General features: G+C 37.3%; 1 protein-coding gene and 1 pseudogene across 3 annotated transcripts in view; one reads left to right on the top strand and one right to left on the bottom strand.

Moving 5' to 3' along the window:
* Positions 1-17261, top strand: part of ILRUN (inflammation and lipid regulator with UBA-like and NBR1-like domains) — a 92940-nt gene that overhangs the window by 58185 nt on the left and 17494 nt on the right. For 2 of the 3 annotated variants that reach the window (XM_064476402.1, XM_010994517.3), the window contains one exon: positions 15861-16189. In XM_064476402.1, coding sequence (XP_064332472.1) covers positions 15861-16189 — 329 coding nt within the window. The remainder of the gene's footprint in view (positions 1-15860; positions 16190-17261) is intronic. The other variant, XM_031434896.2, reaches the window with a different exon arrangement.
* Positions 14035-14848, bottom strand: LOC105101360 (small ribosomal subunit protein eS6-like; annotated as a pseudogene).

Here is a 17261-nt window from a genome sequence, read left to right as displayed (position 1 = left end):
TTGACAACCTCTTTTAAAAAAGTGTAATTGGTATGCTGATAAAGCAGGGAAAGTGGAATCATATAAAATGCTCAATTAAAACCTTACAGGGAGAAAAATAGTGGAAGACAAAAATAAGAACAAAGAACAAGAGCAGCAAATAGAAAACAGTAACACATACGGTAGGTATTAATCCAGCTATATCAGTAGCCACTTTTAAACCTCAGTGGTCTAAATACACAAATTAAAAGAAAGAGATTATCAGAACAGATCACAAAGTAAGACCCAACTATATGTTGTTTTTAAGAAACTTATTTCTAATATAAATATATATATATATATGTGTGTGTGTATGTGTATATATATATATATATATATACACACACACACACACACACACACACACACACAATGATGGAAAAAATATACCATGCTAACACTAATCCAGGGGAAGCAAGAATATCTATATTCAGTCAGAGCAGACTTCAGACCAAAGAAAATTGTCAGGGATTAAGTTGGGGGAGGTATTATATAAAGATAAAAGGGTTTGTATTCCAGGAAGACATAATAATCCTAATGTATGTGTGCCTAACAACAGAGTATCAACTGCAAGGAGAAATAGATTAATCCACTATTATAGTTGGAGACTTCTAATACTCATCTATCAGAAATGGTCAGAACCAGCAGGCAGAAAACCATTAAGAATATAGGTGAGCTCAACAACACCATCAGTCTACTGGATATAATCGACATCTGCAAACTGCTTCATCCAACAACAGCAGAGTAACATTCTTTTCAAGCTCACATGAAACATTCACCAAGATAAACCACATTCTAGGCCATAAAATACTTTAACCAATTTAAAAAAATAGAAATCATACAGTGTATTATCTCAGACCACAGTGGAATTAAACTAGAAAGCCACAGCAGAAAGATAGTGGGAAAACCCCCACACTACTGAGTAACCCATGGATCAAATAAGAAATCTCAAGAGAAATTTAAAAATATTTTGAACTAAATGAAAATGAAAATAACACTTAACAGAATTATGAAATGCAGCAAAAGCAGTGCTTAGAGGAAATTTATAGCACTGAATACATATATTGGAAAAGAAGAAAGACCTAAAATCTATAATCTAAGCTCCCACTTTAGGAAACTAGAAAAAAAGAAGAGCAAATAAATCCAAAGCAAGCAGAAAAAATAAAATAAAAGGCAGAAATAAATGAAATTGCAAGCAGAAATCAGTAGAAAAGATCAAAAGCAAAAGCTAGTTTTTTTTAAAGGGGGGAGGTAATTAAATCAGTAAACCTCTGGCCAGGCTAACTAAGGGAAAAAGGAGAAGACACAGATAACTAAAATCAGAAATAAAAGCGGGAACATCACTGCAGTCCCCATGGACATTACAAGGATCATAAAGGAATATTAGGAGCAACTCATTTTGGTGACAACCAGATGCATTGTCCACAAATTTGATAACCTAGATGTAATGAACCAATTAGTTGAAAGATGCAATCTGCCAAAGCTCATACAAGAACAAATAAACAAGCTGTATAGGCCTATATCTATTAAAGAAATTGAACCAACAATTAATAACCTTAACAGAAAGCACCAGACTCAGATGACTTCACTGGTGAATTCTACCAGATGTTTAAGGAAGACATTGTACTACTTCTCTGAAATTCCAGAAGATTGAAGGAGAAAGAATGCTTCCTGACTCATTCTGTGAGACCAGCATTACCCTAATACCAGAACCACACAGACATACATTACAAGAAAAGAAAATCACAGACCGTTATCGTTCATGAACATAGATGCAGAAATCTGCAACAAAATATTAGCAAATCAAATCCAACTGTGTATAAAAAAATTACATACACCATGACCAAGATTTATCCCAGATATGCAAGGCTGGTCAGCATTCAAAAATCAATTAATATAATCCATCACATCAACACGTTAAGAAGAAAAGTCACATGTTCTGATATGAATATGATTTTTCTGTATCTGTTAACATATAGATACAGAAAAACTATGTGTCAGAATCCAACACCATTCCTGATTAAACTTTTAGCAAACTAGGAAGAGAGAGGATCTTTCTCTACTTGATAAAAGTATTTACAAAAATCTTTAACTAATATCATACTTTATGGTGAGAAATCAGAAGTTTTCTTCTGAGATCGGAAATGAGGCAAGGGAAAATCCACTGCTCTTCAGCGTCATACTGGAAATCCTAGCTAATGCAATAAGACAATTAAAGGAAATAAAAAGTATACAGATTGAGAAGAAAGAAATTAAACTGTCCTTGTTTGCAGATGGCATCTATGTAGAAAATTTGAAAGAATCAACAACAAAAACCCCTGGAACTAATAAGCCTGCAGGGTACTAACAAATTTGCAGGATACAAGATTGATATACAAAAATTAATCACTTTCCTATAAACCAGCAATGAACAAATTGAATTAGAAATTAAAAACACATTACCATTTATGTTGCTATCCCCCCAAAATAAAACACTTAAGTATAAATCTATCAAAATACGAACAAGATGTGTATGAGGAAAACAACAAAACTCTGATGGAAGGAATCGAAGAAATAAGTGGCAAGATATTCCATATTCATGGATGGGAAGACTCAGTGTTGTCCAAGATTTTGGTTCTTTCTAACTTGGTGTGTAAATTCAACACAATCCCAGTAAAGATCTCAGAAAGTTACTGTATCAATATCAACAAACTGATTCTAAGTTTTATATGGAAAGGCGGAAGACCTAGAGTAGCCAATTTAGTAATGGAGGAGAACAGAGTTGGAGAACTAATACTCTCTAACTTCAAAACTTGCATAAATCTGTAGTAATCAAGATACTGTGGTAATGGTGAAAGAATAAACAAACAAATGGAACAGAATAGAGAGCCCAGAAATAGACTGACACAAATATAGTCGGCTGATCTTTGACAAAGGAGCAAAGACAATATACTGGAGAAAAGGTAGTCTTTTCAACAAATAGTGCTGGATTGAGTAGATACCTGCATGCAAAAAAAAAAAAAAAAAAGACGCACAGATCTTGCATCCTTCACAAAAATTAACTCAAAATGGGTTATAAACCTAAATGTAAAATGCAAAATTGTAAAACTGCTAGAAGACAGCATAGACGAAAACCAAGATGATCTTTGGTATGGCAAGGACTTTTCACATGCAACACCAAAGGGGCACAATCTATGAAAGAAAGAATTGATAAGCTGGAGTTTATTAAAATGACAAACTTCTGTTCTGTGAAAGACAGTGTCAAGAGAATGAGAAGACAAGCCACAGACTGGGAGAAAACATTTGTAAAAGACACATCTGATAAAGGACTATTATCCAAAACCTATAAAAAGCTCTTAAAACTCAGTAATAAGAAAACAAACAACTTAAAAAACAGGCAAAAGAATTGAACAGACATCTCACCAAAGAAGATATACAGATGGCAAATAAGCATATAAAAAGATGTTCAACATCATATTAGAGAATTGCAAATTAAATTACAGTAAGTTATCACTACCCACCTGTTAGAATAGCTAAAATCTGAGAATTGCAAATTAAATTACAGTAAGTTATCACTACCCACCTGTTAGAGTAGCTAAAATCTGGAACACTGACAATGCCTAATGCTGGTGAGGGTGTGAAGCAACAGAAACTCTCATTCATTGCTGGTGGGAGTGCAAAATGGTACAGTCACTTTGTTAGACAGTTTCGCAGTTTCTTACAAAACTAAAATATTCTTACCATGTTTATAGCAGTTTCATTCATAATTGCCAAAACTTGGAAGCAACCAAAATGTCCTTCGTTAGGTGAATGGATAAACAGAACTTTGATACATCTAGACAATGGAATACTATCTAGCACTGAAAAGAAATGAGCTTTCAGCCCATGAAAAGATGGAGGAACCTTAAGTCCCTGTTACTTAGTGAAAGAAATCAATCTGGAAAGGCTGTGTACTGTATGATTCCAACTATATAACATTATGGAAAAGGCAAAACTGTGAAAACAATGGTTACCTGGGACTTGGGGAGGGGGTGATAAATAGGCAGAGCACAGAGGATTTTTAGGGCAGTGAAACTATTTTGTATGATACTATAGTAGTAGATACATGTCATTATTGCATTTATCAAAACCCATAGAATGTAAAACACCAAGAATGAACTCAAATGTAAATTATGGACTTTGGGTGATAATGATGGTCTGTGTAAGTTTATCAATTGTAACAAATATACTACTTTGATGTGGGATGTTGATAGTTAAGGAGATTGTTCTTATCTGGAGGTAGAGGGTATATGTATCTTCTCAGTTTTGCTGTGAACCTACATCTACTTTAAAAATAAAGTCTTAAAGAATAATAAAGTCTATTGAAATTCTTATTTTCAGTAATAAGAAATAATAAACATTAGATGATGATAACTTTCTAGGTCAAATGGTGTCCAAAAGGGCTTTCTTAGATACGTAGTGTTTTAACTGAATAGATTCAGATTTGTGACAGGGTATCTATCACATTTCCAGATTGCAATAAATAAGCATAAACTGTGGTTGAGCCTGACTAGTGCAGTTTGGCATGAGTTGAGGGTTCTGTGTGCAAAACAGTGGGAGGTAAATCGAAGGTGATGATACTCTGAAGAATATTTACACTCACAGATCAGTCATCTGAAAGATGAATAGCAGACTATCAGCCCAGACTAAAAGACCCAATGCTCTGTACCTCAGTTGTGAGTGAGTGGTGAGGTTGACTCCTTTTGTGGAATTGAGATGTCCAGATGGCCATGAGTGACTCCTAAGATCCCCTGTGTATGAATGTTGGTTGCTACTTCCGTCTAGGGATGAGTAATCATTTCCTCAAAGCTCTGTGCCCAAATTCAAGCTAGGAAAATATTTTAGCCTGTTAAGGGCCCACAGTGGAAATGAAGAGAAAGAGTGCTTGGGAAGATTGGGTAAAACCAAAGAGATGAAGAAGAAAGGGAAAAATGAAGGGAAAAATAAAAGGAGAATGAAGAAACATTTAGGAAGTTCTGCACTGTCACTGACTCTGACTTGTCAGTGAATGTGATGTCTGTAGCAGTTCTCTTTGGAGAGAATGTTGAGGGGGAGGGATTATTGTTCTCTTTGTTTTGCTAGTTCTTGGATTGGTCCAGCTGGGATGATAATGTTGACTGGGAGTGGTTTTCCTGAAGCCAGAAGCAAAACCTATCTCTTTTAGGACGACAGGGAAGGGAGAGCAGAGTTGATGTAGTGCATTATCAGAGATCTCTAGGACAAAACACTTTAACCAAGGATAACTAATTACCATCAGTAATGCTGTTTTACCCTTTTTGTCCAGTAATTATGTCAAAAATAGGGTTTGAGTTTCTTAAAAAAAAAGACGGATGGGGCTTATATCTTGTTTTTGTGCTTTTAAGTACTCAAAACATACATAGTAACTGTAGAAAGGTATCAGAGTCAGGTAAACCTCACCTTAGAAGCACTAATACCAAGAGGAACAATCTTTCTCTCTCTCTCTCTCTTTTTTTTAATGGAATAACTAAATACTTACTTGGAGGTACTTCTTCTGCTCAAGTATTCTATTTTAAATTAGCCTTTGATAAAAAATACTACAGGTATCAAGAAGCACCAAAGTGTGTCCCAATCAGATTGGTTAGGAAACTGAGCAGAAGTAGTGAAGGAGTAATAATACCAGCCATTTTTCTATCTATTTAAATGTAAAATGGACAATATTTAAATGTTAAGCCCTTTTATCCAGTGTTATATCTAAGTGCTTTTCAAAGTTAATGCCAAAATGATTGTTAAAATGACAGTTTTGATCTGTGTATTTTATGCCAGTTGCATACATTTGGCTCTTAATGTGCTATAGTTTTGATTGCCTGCATTATCTTTAAACATAATTGTACTTTGAGATTTAAATTAGTGATTTAAGTTGCTTGAATGTACTTTCATGCTGTATTAATTTCTGCAATTGTGCTATCACCCATTCAGTTATGCTTTATTAGTAGGCTATAAAAGCTTAAATTATTAGGATGTTAATATTTCCATCTTTTCTGCCAAGAATAATTGTCTTCATAAATACAATCTATTTCTTGGTTGTTAGAACACTCAAAACTGACCAGGGGTGGGGAGAAGGTGCTGCATGATATAAATAAGCACTAGTCCAGGAATTAAAAGATCTGACCTCTGATTTTGATTCTGCTACATAATATTACTGATTGACCTTGAGCAACTAACTTAAAGTTACTGGGCCTCAGGGCTGGTTTTTTGTCTTTTTAAAAAGTAATTGTGGTGAAATACACATAACAATTTACCATTTTAACCATTTTTAAGTCAGTAGCATTACGTACATTCACATTGTTATACAACCATCACTGCCATCTGTCTCTAGAACTCTTGTAAAACTGAAACTCTGTACCTATTAATAGTAACTCCTCTTTTCCCTCTCCCTCCAGCCTCTGACAACTACCATTCTACTTCCTGTCTCTATGAATTTGACTATTCTCGGTACCTCATATAAGTGGTATCACATCATATTTGTCCTTTTGTGACTTTTATTTCACTTAGCATACGTCTTGAGGGTTCATCCAAGTTGTAGCATGCCTCAGGATTTCCTACTTTTGTATGGCTGAATACTATTCCATTGTGTGTGTATTCCACACTTTTTAAAATCATTTATCCATCAATGTACACTTGGATTGCTTCTTCATTTTGATATTATGAATAATGCTGCTATGAAAACAGGTATACAAATATCTCTTTGAAACCCTGCTTTTAGTTCTTTTGGATATGTACCCAGAAGTGGGATTGCTGGACCATATGGCAGTTCTATTTTTAAGCTTTTGAGAAAATGCTATACTGTTTTCTATAGCAGCTGTACCATTTTACCCTCCCACCAATGGTGTACAAAGATTCCAATTTCTCCACATCCTTGCCCAGACTTGTTATTTTCTGTTCTCTGATAGTAGCCATTCTAATGAGTGTGAGTTGGTATCTCATTATGGTTTTGATTTGTACTTTTCTAATGATTAATGATGTTGAACATCTTTTCCAGTGCTTTTAGGCCCTTCAGTTTGTTTCTTCGAGTCCTTTGCCCATTCCGCCCCCAGCATGAATACTTTTATGCTTTTCTATGACTGAAAGAAAATAAGCCACATATTTTGAAGATGAATCCATTGAGAAAACAATAGTAAATTTTAAAAGAAGATTTCTATAGTCAATTGACTATTCCATTCACATTAAAACACTTACAATTGAAAGGGATTTTTTGTTTTGTTTTGTTTTGTTTTTTCCTAATGTACAAAGAACTAGTATTGTTTCTGTGTGAAGGTAGATGTCCTGGATAACCCATTCTAGGCAGTTCATTTAGTCCAACATAAGCCTGTATCCTTTGTGTACTGATGGAAGCATGGTGGTACATATTGAGGCTATATTTCTGGAGCAGACCATGCAAATTTGAGCACTCAGCAAGAGCCAGAACCCTAGCCTTATTTTTTTGGATGGCTCCAGTAGAGCTTCTGGTAACCCATCTTTCTGTCTCAGATGCATGGAGGCAAAAAGCCCTTTGCCCATTTTAAAATCAGGTTATTTTATTTTGTAGAAGTTCTTTGTAGATTCTAGATATTTGCCTAATATCAGATAACTCATTTGCAGATATTTTCTGCATTCCACGGTTTGCCTTTGTACTCTTTTGATTGTGTCCTTTGATACACAAAAGTATTTATTTTGATGTAGCCCAATTTGTCTTTTTTCCTTGGTTGCCGGTGTTTTTGGTGTTATATCCAAGAACTCATTTCCAAATCCAGTGTCATGAAGCTTTCCTTCTATGTTTTCTTCTAAGATGTTTAGTTCTTATGTTTAGGTGTTTGATCCACTTCGAGTTGATTCTTGTATATGGTGTAAGGTAAGGCTCTAAATTTGTTCTTTTGTATGTGGATATCCAATTTTTCCAGCATCATTTGTTGAAAAAACCATCCATTGAATGGTTGGTACTCTTCTGGAAAATCATTTGGCCATAAATGTGAGGGCTTATTTTTGAGCTCTCTATTCTATTCCATGGTCTATATATCTGTCTTCCTGCCAGTATCATAGTATTTTGATTACTGTAGTTTTGTAATAAGTTTTGAAATCAGGAGGTGTGAGACCACCAACTTTATTCTTCTTTTTCACAATTTTTGGCTCTTAGCAATGCTGAGATCAGTCAAAGGGTTCAGGTGGTGACAGCCTGATCCCTTCATTGCAGAGGTCGTCCCCATCAATCAACCTTTTTGCCTACTGGTTTTCTTCATTGATTGTTGCCTGAATCATTTCAATTAGGGGTTACAAAGTACATTTTTCTCCCCACATATATTATCTGGAGTAGTTTGGGGAAGGGGCTGAGGTGCTTTTCTTTATCAACAGTGATTTATTTTCCTGAAATTTAGTTTTTCAAAAAAGGCTAGATTAAATGCTTCATTCTTCACCTTTAATTGCCAGTTTTTTTTAAAGTTTTGTGCTTTGTTTCTCCCAATGAAACTAATGAATGAGGAGGAGGATTAAAGATTATGTACCCTTTTTACAAGTATCATAAACTCTTAGATTTTATATAAGAAGCCTGTTTTACTGTCATTGTTATAGTCCTCCAGCTAGTTAGACATAACCAATCATCTTAACATTGACTCTAATTTCCAGCAGGGCAACCCGGAAAACATTTTTTTTAATATCACTTACAGTGCTAAGTACTTCTGCAGAAATAATTTGCCATTTATTGAGCACCCACCCTGTGCCAGTCATCATCCTAGGGAATTTACTTTTTTTTTTTTTTTTAACATTTTTTATTGATTTATAATCATTTTACAATGTTGTGTCAAATTCCAGCGTAGAGCACAATTTTTCAGTTACGCATGAACATATATATTCATTGTCACATTTTTTTTCTCTGTGAGCTATCATAAGATCTTGTGTATATTTCCCTGTGCTTTACAGTATAATCTTGTTTATCTATTGGGAATTTACTTTTTATCTCCAGTCCTTACTCTTGTCCCTCCTTTGACCTAGTGGTTTTTTGTTTTTTGTTTTTTGTTTTTTGTTTTTTAGTAGGTAAAACATTTCTGTGATCCTAAGTCTAAATTTAGGAATGATATATTTAGAGAAATCTCCCTTCCATTCTGTCCCCTTCAGCTAGTCCCTCCTCCTGTAGATGCTCATTTTTATTTTTCATTTATGAATTATTCATTCAGTGTTGTCTTTTGTTTTGCAGACGCCAGCAAATATGTATAAATGTGTCCCTTTTCTTATTAAGAAGTGTCATAACTATAAATATTGATCTGTATCTTACTTTTTTTCACTTCATAATATACTCTAAAGATCACTGTAGAAAACTTCATTCTTTTTTATGGCTGTGGTGTATTCCCTTAGGTAGATGTGTCATCATTTTTCCAGCCAGTTCCCATTCATGGACACTTGAGTTACTTAGATTTATTTCTGTTATGTATAAGGTAATGCTTTAATTTTCCTCCTCTAGCTTCTTCCCCATTTCTCTGCTCTCTTTCATAGCAAAACTCCTTGGAAAATTTAGTATCAGTAATGGCAGTTTCCACCTTCTGATTTCCTAGTTTGACGAATTCTTTCCATTCAGGCTTGTATCCCCACCATTCCACTAAAACTGCTCTTCTCAAAATCACCAGTGACCTGCAGGATGCTATATCCCATCTTTTGTTCTCAATCCTCAACTTAACTTGATTTGTTACTACAGTGGACCCAGTTGATGACTTGGCTTCTAGAATGCTATATACTCCTGGTTTCCTTTTATTCTTGGGGCAGTTACTGCTCTTTTTTCTGACCTCCTTATCTTAGAATGAATACACTCCTCCTTCCTCATGTAGGTCAGCTGGGCCTACGTTAGGGGTGGGCAGTTGTACAAAAAGGGAAGTCTGTTAGGCAGGGGTGGAGTCTCTGCTTCTAGGAGTTGAGGCTGAGAGAGGGAAGAGAGGAAAGCATCTGGGTTCAGAGATCTCCTGAAACAAGCCTGTCTGACCAAACCAGATTTATTGACATACGTGGTAAGGGAAGGCCCTCCAGGGGAACTGTGGAATGCCATGAAGTAAAAGGGAGGAGGGAAGCCCCTTCTGTAAAGTTGGGCTCCTGCTGCAGGATTGGAGAAGCCTGTAGGGGTTGTGGATCAGTTTTGGATTGGCTGCTGTTTCTGAGGCAGGATTAGAAGGGAGGATTAATTAGGATTTAGGTGCTGTCATGGGGCAAAGGGCAGTTTAGCAATTGGCTATCTTATCCTCAGTAGTAGATGGCTGTAACAAAGCTGGTCTGGGGACATCACTGGTAACAAAGCAGTAGCCATTCAGAGAGTCAGTGTAGCATTTTACAGCTGCTGTATGACTGTGGGAGATGTAATGTTTCCTGTTAACTTTGCCTGCCTTCATCTGTGTCTTTCCTCCCAGCCCAGTTAATGGCAGGGTTTTGTTTTTTTGTTTTTGTTTTTCTTTTTGTTTTCCCATTCTGAGGATTTTCATCTTTTGTCTCAGACATACTTCTGCTCTTTCAGTTCTATGGCACTGATTTTACTGGGTTTAGGAAGTAGGGACCCTTATTACCTAAGACTTGAAGCAAATGCATAAGTGTTTAAATGATCACTGTTACCACTGCCCGCCCCACAATTTAAGGCAAAAAGCTCATGATTGTTAAATAGGGCATGATTTGGAAAAATTGTGAAGTAGGAATCGTCTCTTTGTTGTTGCCTTTTCAGCTTTTCTTTCTGAGCCCTCTTCCTAGTGTGGACACTAGGGACCCTTCCTGTCTCCTCTCATCCAGGCTTCCAGTGCTGTTTCTTAGGCTTCTCTTTCTTCTCCTCTATGTGAACTTGTGCCCATTGGTTGATCTGATAATAGGGTTAAGGTTCCTTTGGCGGGTATTTGCATCTTAAAAGGAAATTCCTGAGAATAATATTAAACTAAAGAATAAAATTTAATATGCATCTTGTGGCAAGATGGGGTAGGGAGTGAGAATGGGTAGAGAAGCAGAGCTGAATCGAGGCTGTTTCAGCAGTCACCCTGCTGTGGATGGGGCCTTGGCCCGACATCAGGAGTTGTCCTCTGAGGAGCTAAGGAACTGCAGCCTGGCTCTACTCTCTTCCCTCGCATTTCTACAGGAGGAATTTGTACTTATTAAAATTTTATATTTATTATTAAAGGTTTCATCATATGTAAAAGGGATGAGTTGAATGAAGTACTGTTTATAGTACCTTTTAGATTCAGAATTCTGGCTCAGGCACATTTAAGAAAATCACCTTAAGTCAAGACATTCTAAAATCAGTTTCTCCATTTGCTTACTAAGCCCTGACTAGATTTGACACCTTCTTGGCTTCTTTCTTGGCTATCCTGTTGGCCCATTCTTGTTATTGATGTCAAAGATCATATTTCTGTAGGTAAAAATACTGGGAAATGGAACTGACTTAACTATAGCTTTGGTTCCCTGAAACTTGGCTCCTCAATTTCCTGTTAGGAAGAGATAAGTAGGGGTTTAAAAAGCTATAATAAGAGCTAGGAGTTCTTGGTCATCATCTTGGTCAACCTCTAACTTGAAGTCTGATCTTGGGACCATCACTTTACCTCCAGACCTCAGATCCTTCATCTAGAAAGTGAAGCAGTTCCATTAGATGGCCCCTAAGGTTTTTACAGTTGTGGTTTTATCATCAGAGATAGTAAAATATCTGACTGGCAATTTTAATCTCAGTAATCAAGTGTTTTGGCAAGAATTGGAAATGGCCAACCTCTCTGAAATAAGCCTATTGGGCCCATATTTGTTATTCTTTTTCTTTGTTTGATTTAAAACACACACACACATTATGTATGAGATGAACACATTCTAAAATGTGAGGTCTAAAAGTGTAATACCTTAGAGGGCTCACATTGTACCATGCAGAAGGCATGTTTTGCTGTTCATAATGACCCATCATGATAATAACTTTAGAGGATCAGAACTGGAGTGTTTATTATTGGTGTTTATTTATCAGTGGCTTCTTAAGTGACATTCCTTTTACAGTTACTCTGTAGAACCTGTGAACAGTATGGAAAAATAGCCAAGGTGAAGGGAGTGCAGTGGCTCAATTAATAAGGCTCAGGGAATTATATTAAAGAAGTTTAAGTTCTCAAAGCCAGGGGGAGATGTCATTAGTCTCATATACTGATAACAGCCTTCAGAAAAATCTATCCTTTCTCATAAGCGTTTAGTTTCCTGAGCTTAGAGAACATGAGCTAAGAAGCCTATGACCTGCAGCCGAGTATGCTAAATGTATGATGTTCTTCTAAAGAATTTTGGAAAACGGGTGGAAGACAAAAAAGTAGGAATTAATGTATTGTAAGACAAGGCATGTCCACTTGGGAAAATGAACAGTAGAGTGAAGGAATGTTGCCTTTAGTTAGAAGCCTCGAATAGGAGAGTACAGAATGAGTCTCCCTTAGGCTGCCTGCCATTGAATTGTTCTTTCAGGCCTATATCATATTGGTTTACAAGATTGGGCCTCTAATGAAAGTCTTCAATGAAAGTCCTCTGATCCGCCATTCTTGGCACTGTTCCGGATTTCTGAGTGCAGTGCTACACTTCCTCTCCAGGCTTACAGTGTTAAATCGATAGGTTGAACTTTTACGGTACTAGTTCACAAGAAGATTCTCATTTGATTTAATGCTGAGTATGTCTGGAATGGATGCCCATTCCAGTGATCCATGCTAGTGCTGCTAGTGACTTTAACTTCCTCTTAGCAAGAGGTTAAAAGAGTTGCTCATTATAGAAGTGAACAGTAGATGTCACTGCATCTCCACTTACTAGGGTTTTGGATCCTAGCTGTTGGGTACACCAAGTTCTTAATACAGCTTCCAAACCACTAACCTTAAATCGAGTATTTGTGGCTGATACTTAAGATCCCCTTCCTACAATGCTGTAAACTGACTATACTTTAACACACACACACACACACACACACACAATCCCCTTTCTCAGATGTAGAACCCATATTGAAAATTGAGAACAAACACAATCCAAAGAGGGTTTCCCTCAGTTTCCTTCACTTTTAGTGTATTTGTTTTATATAGTAGTCCCCCACTTATGTGCAGGGATTACATTCCAAGACTCCTAGGGTGGATGCCTGAAACTGCAGATGGTACTGAACCCTGTATATTCCGGGTTTTTTCCCCATACAACATACCTATGATAAAGCCTAATTTAAAATCAGGCACAGTAAGAAATTAACAACTAAACTACAATTGAACAGTTATAATAATATACGGTAATAAAAGTTATAGAGATGTGGTCTATCTCTCAAAATATCTCATTGTCCAAATTTAATTCCTTTTCCATCTTAACTAAGCGCTTATCGCTCACTGTGACTGTAACTTTTGCAGTTTGAGGTACAACGGCAAAACAAGCAAGAGTTTCTTTTTCCTTCACAATTTCGTGGAAAGAAAATTTGTTACCGTAGATCGTAGCAACCTCAGCATATGATTTTTTTTCTCTCCTTACTCAGTTGAGAACTTTCACCTTTTCACTTAAAGGAAGCCACTTCATGGCTTCTCTTTGGCATATCTGAATTGCCAGCATCAGTACTCATATGCTTTGAGGCCATTGTTAAGTAAAATAAGGTAACTTGAATATAAGTACTGCCATACCCAACAGTCGATCTCATAACCCAGATGGCTACTAAGTGACTGACGGGTAGGTAGTGTATACAGTGGGGGTACACTGGACAGGGGTGATGCACATCCCAGACCAAAGACTGGGATAGCAGGAGATTTCATCACACTCTTGAGAATAGTGTACAATGTAAAACTTATGGTTTATTTCTGACATTTTCCATTTAGTATTTTTGGACTACAGTTGACGGGTAACTGAAACTTTGAAAAGTGAATCACGGTAAAGGGGACTCCTGTTATTCCCGTGTAGCTAACTGATGAAGTTTTATTTGTCTTTTCCTGTCAGCCTTGCAGCAGTTATTTAGGAGCCTGGACAGTTTTTCATATTTGTTTTTAGCAAGGTTTATACTTAAAAGTTTCTTGGACTTTCTTTCTTTTTTTTTTGGTCTGATCTTATTTATTTGTTACTCTTAGAACATCTTATTTTTGACTGGATTCAGACTTAGAGGTAGAAGCTCTCAGAGAGGACAGCCTCCGTCTCTTGGCAATCTGTTCCCAGCGTTTTTCTTTGGCCTCCTTCATCCTCTTAGCCAAAAGTTTAGCATATTCTGCAGGCTCTTCTTTGTTCTTCTTAGTACGCTGTTTCTTCAGAGCAATACGCCGACGTTTGTGTTGCAGAACACATGGGGTAACAAGACGCTGAATCTTGGGAGCTTTGGTCCTAGGTTTCTTACCTTCTTTGTTGAGGGGCTTTCTCACAACCTACTGGCGGACATCATCTTCTTTAGAGAGGTTGAAAAGTTTGCGGATTCTGCTAGCTCTTTTGGGCCCCAGGCGACAAGGCACGGTAGTATCGGTGAGTCCAGGAATATCCTTCTCCCCTTTTTTTATGATGACCAAATTGAAAACACTCAGATTGGCATCCACAATACAAACCCGTACAGATTTGCGCTTTCTTTCTCTAGTCCTCCTTGGCCTGTAACAGGAGTGCCCCTTACTCAGTAGCAGGTGGACTCGGCCATGGGTCAAGACACCGTGCTTCATGGGGAAACCTTGTTTGTCGTTCCCACCACTGATTCGGACCACTTAACCCTTCAATTCTTCACCCAAAGCGTCAGCAGCAACTTCTGTGGCCATGCGCTTCTCATAAAAGGTACGAAGTTTGCGTTCATCGTCCACTTCAATGAGTTTCTGGCAGCCGGTGGCCGGGAAAGAGATATTCAACTTCATTATGAGCAACTGACTGCCTCCGAGGCGCCGTGAAAAAGGCTCTTGGACTTTCTATAGCTTGTTTTTTGAAACCTTCCAGCAGGAAAATAACTAGATGCCACCGTTGTCTGAATTGAGGTGCTGAACCGCAAAGGAAACTACCACTTTCTTTATTCGTTTCTTCTTGAACCCTTGGCTTTGGCAGTTGAGGAAATAACTGAATTATGACCAAAATTCTATGGTGCATCTTTTAAAACAAATCTCTTATGGTTTCAGTATGGATGGTAGGATTTCCTTATCTGACAGAAAGACAGAGTTGGTTTTAAGTTGGATTATTTTAGAAAGTCTGAGGCATACTAAATTTTAGTATCTTTTGATCACGTAGATGGTGAAAATAGCCAGGGTGATATCTGTTCTAATATATCAGAGTTACTGCTGGTTTACTCCTGTGTCCTGGTTCAATTATTAATAGCTCCCCCTTTCACTCTTAGTTGTCCTAGTTTGGATAATATATGCTCAACTTTTAATGCCTCAAAGATAGGGGAGTGGTTGATAAGTTACAATTTTAAAAATTGTAAGTTGGGTTTTTGTTTTTGTTTTTGTTTTTGTTTTTGTTTTTGTTTTTTGAAGAGTTATGCCTGGCTGAGTTTCCTGAGTCAGACACATGCAAAATAAAGTAAAAACCACAAAGAGCTTGTGATTCTGGGAAAATGGCTTTTGAGTTTCTATATATTGATCATTGTTCTCCGTAGTAATGATTTCCAAATTTGGTTATGCATCAGAATCAGAAAGTAACCTTTTTACAAATAGTTTCATGGGTCTTACCACAAGTCTACTGAAGTTGTACCAGAGTCTGAACTTGACTTTACCAAAAATGTAGAACTGCATGCTGTGTAAATGTACTGGATTTCTTTGTCAGTAAGCTTCTAAAGTAGCATTTAGAGGAACATTTCTTTCTGTAGTTTGGGTGGTGGTTGGGGGTTCTCTGTGATGGCTGCTTTGAACCTTGGGGGGTATGCCTGGCATTGACATGAGTTGCTTTTTTTGTTTCAGATGTCATCTGGGTCATTCTCAGTGTGGAGGTGGGTGGACTTCTAGGAGTAACGCAGCAGCTGTCGTCTTTTGAAACGGAGTTCAACACACAGCCACATCGCAAGGTAGAAGGAAACTTCAACCCGTTTGCCTCTCCCCAAAAGAACCGACAATCAGATGAAAACAACTTAAAAGACCCTGGGGGTTCCGGGTTCGACTCGATCAGCAAAAACACATGGGCTCCTGCTCCTGACCAAACTGAGCAAGATGAGAATAGACTCTCACAGAACTCTGTAAATCTGTCCCCCAGCAGTCACGCAAACAACTTATCAGTAGTGACTTACAGTAAGGTAGGTGCCCTCGGAGAAGAGGAGAAGGGGTAGGTGGTGGGCCTTGGGATTTGTGATACCCCTTCATGGCAAACTTAGAAGCCTAGAATGTTCTTTAAGACTGCTTAGCTCTCCTGCCAACGCAACAACACAAAAACCTACCCCTTCTCCCCTCCCCCCTTCCCCATCTCCATGTCCTGTGGATATTATACATTTATAACTTACTGTTGTCTCTCTGCTCTGGTTTGGGTGTTGGAAAGAACAAAGTTCTTTACCTTTAGCATAAAAAAAAAAAAGTCAAAATATCACCAGCCACGCCTCCAGTGTAAACATATACTAAGCGTAGAACAATGGTACACCTTTTCTACTGTATTTGGCGGAGGTGGGGGGTTGGGTTTTTTTTGTTTCTTTTTTTTTTTTGGTTTGGGGTGGATTTTTTCCTGAGGAAAAAGACAATCTCAATTATTTATCCTAAATGTTGTTGGGCTTCCACTTTATTTACCTTGTTTGCGTGTCTTCTTGTTGATGTCTTTCCAGTCTCTTATGGCCCATCTACCTCCTCAGTTACAACCCAGAGTGGCCCAAGTGATATTTTGACTTTTCATGTGTGAGGAATAAGTGAGAATTGTTTGTTGAGTTAATCATGATTTTAAATATTCTGATTGTTCTAAGACAACCTTCTAGGTGTTTGATTTTTTGATCTGTTTCTCTCTATGCTAGGTGATTAAACAGTACCTCCCTTACTCTGCTGAGGTAATGATGGTTCCTGGTTGTTGGTTTTGGTTGGTTGAATAAAGCCCTGTTGCTGAGAGCTCACTGTTGTAGGTGATTCGTATGGCAGGGCCTGTGAACATTCCTATGCGTTCTTCTCTGGCTAGTAAAGTAGGATATTAGGCCCAGCATCCACCTGTATAATCATATAACTGTTAAGTCTTTCCTTGTTTCATGTTGGCATTCACTCTCAAAATTTTAAAAATAGAATTGATGTTAATTTGAGGGACAACTTACTCTGTTGTAAGAATAGTATTTTTCTGACCAGTACGTTATATGTGGTCCAGATCAAGAGGTAAATTAAGAAACCCAGTGATATGAA

The sequence above is a fragment of the Camelus dromedarius genome, chromosome 19 (genome assembly GCF_036321535.1).
Source record: "Camelus dromedarius isolate mCamDro1 chromosome 19, mCamDro1.pat, whole genome shotgun sequence".
Taxonomy (NCBI): Eukaryota; Metazoa; Chordata; class Mammalia; order Artiodactyla; family Camelidae; genus Camelus; species Camelus dromedarius.
This window is presented reverse-complemented; position numbering and strand designations above follow the sequence as displayed.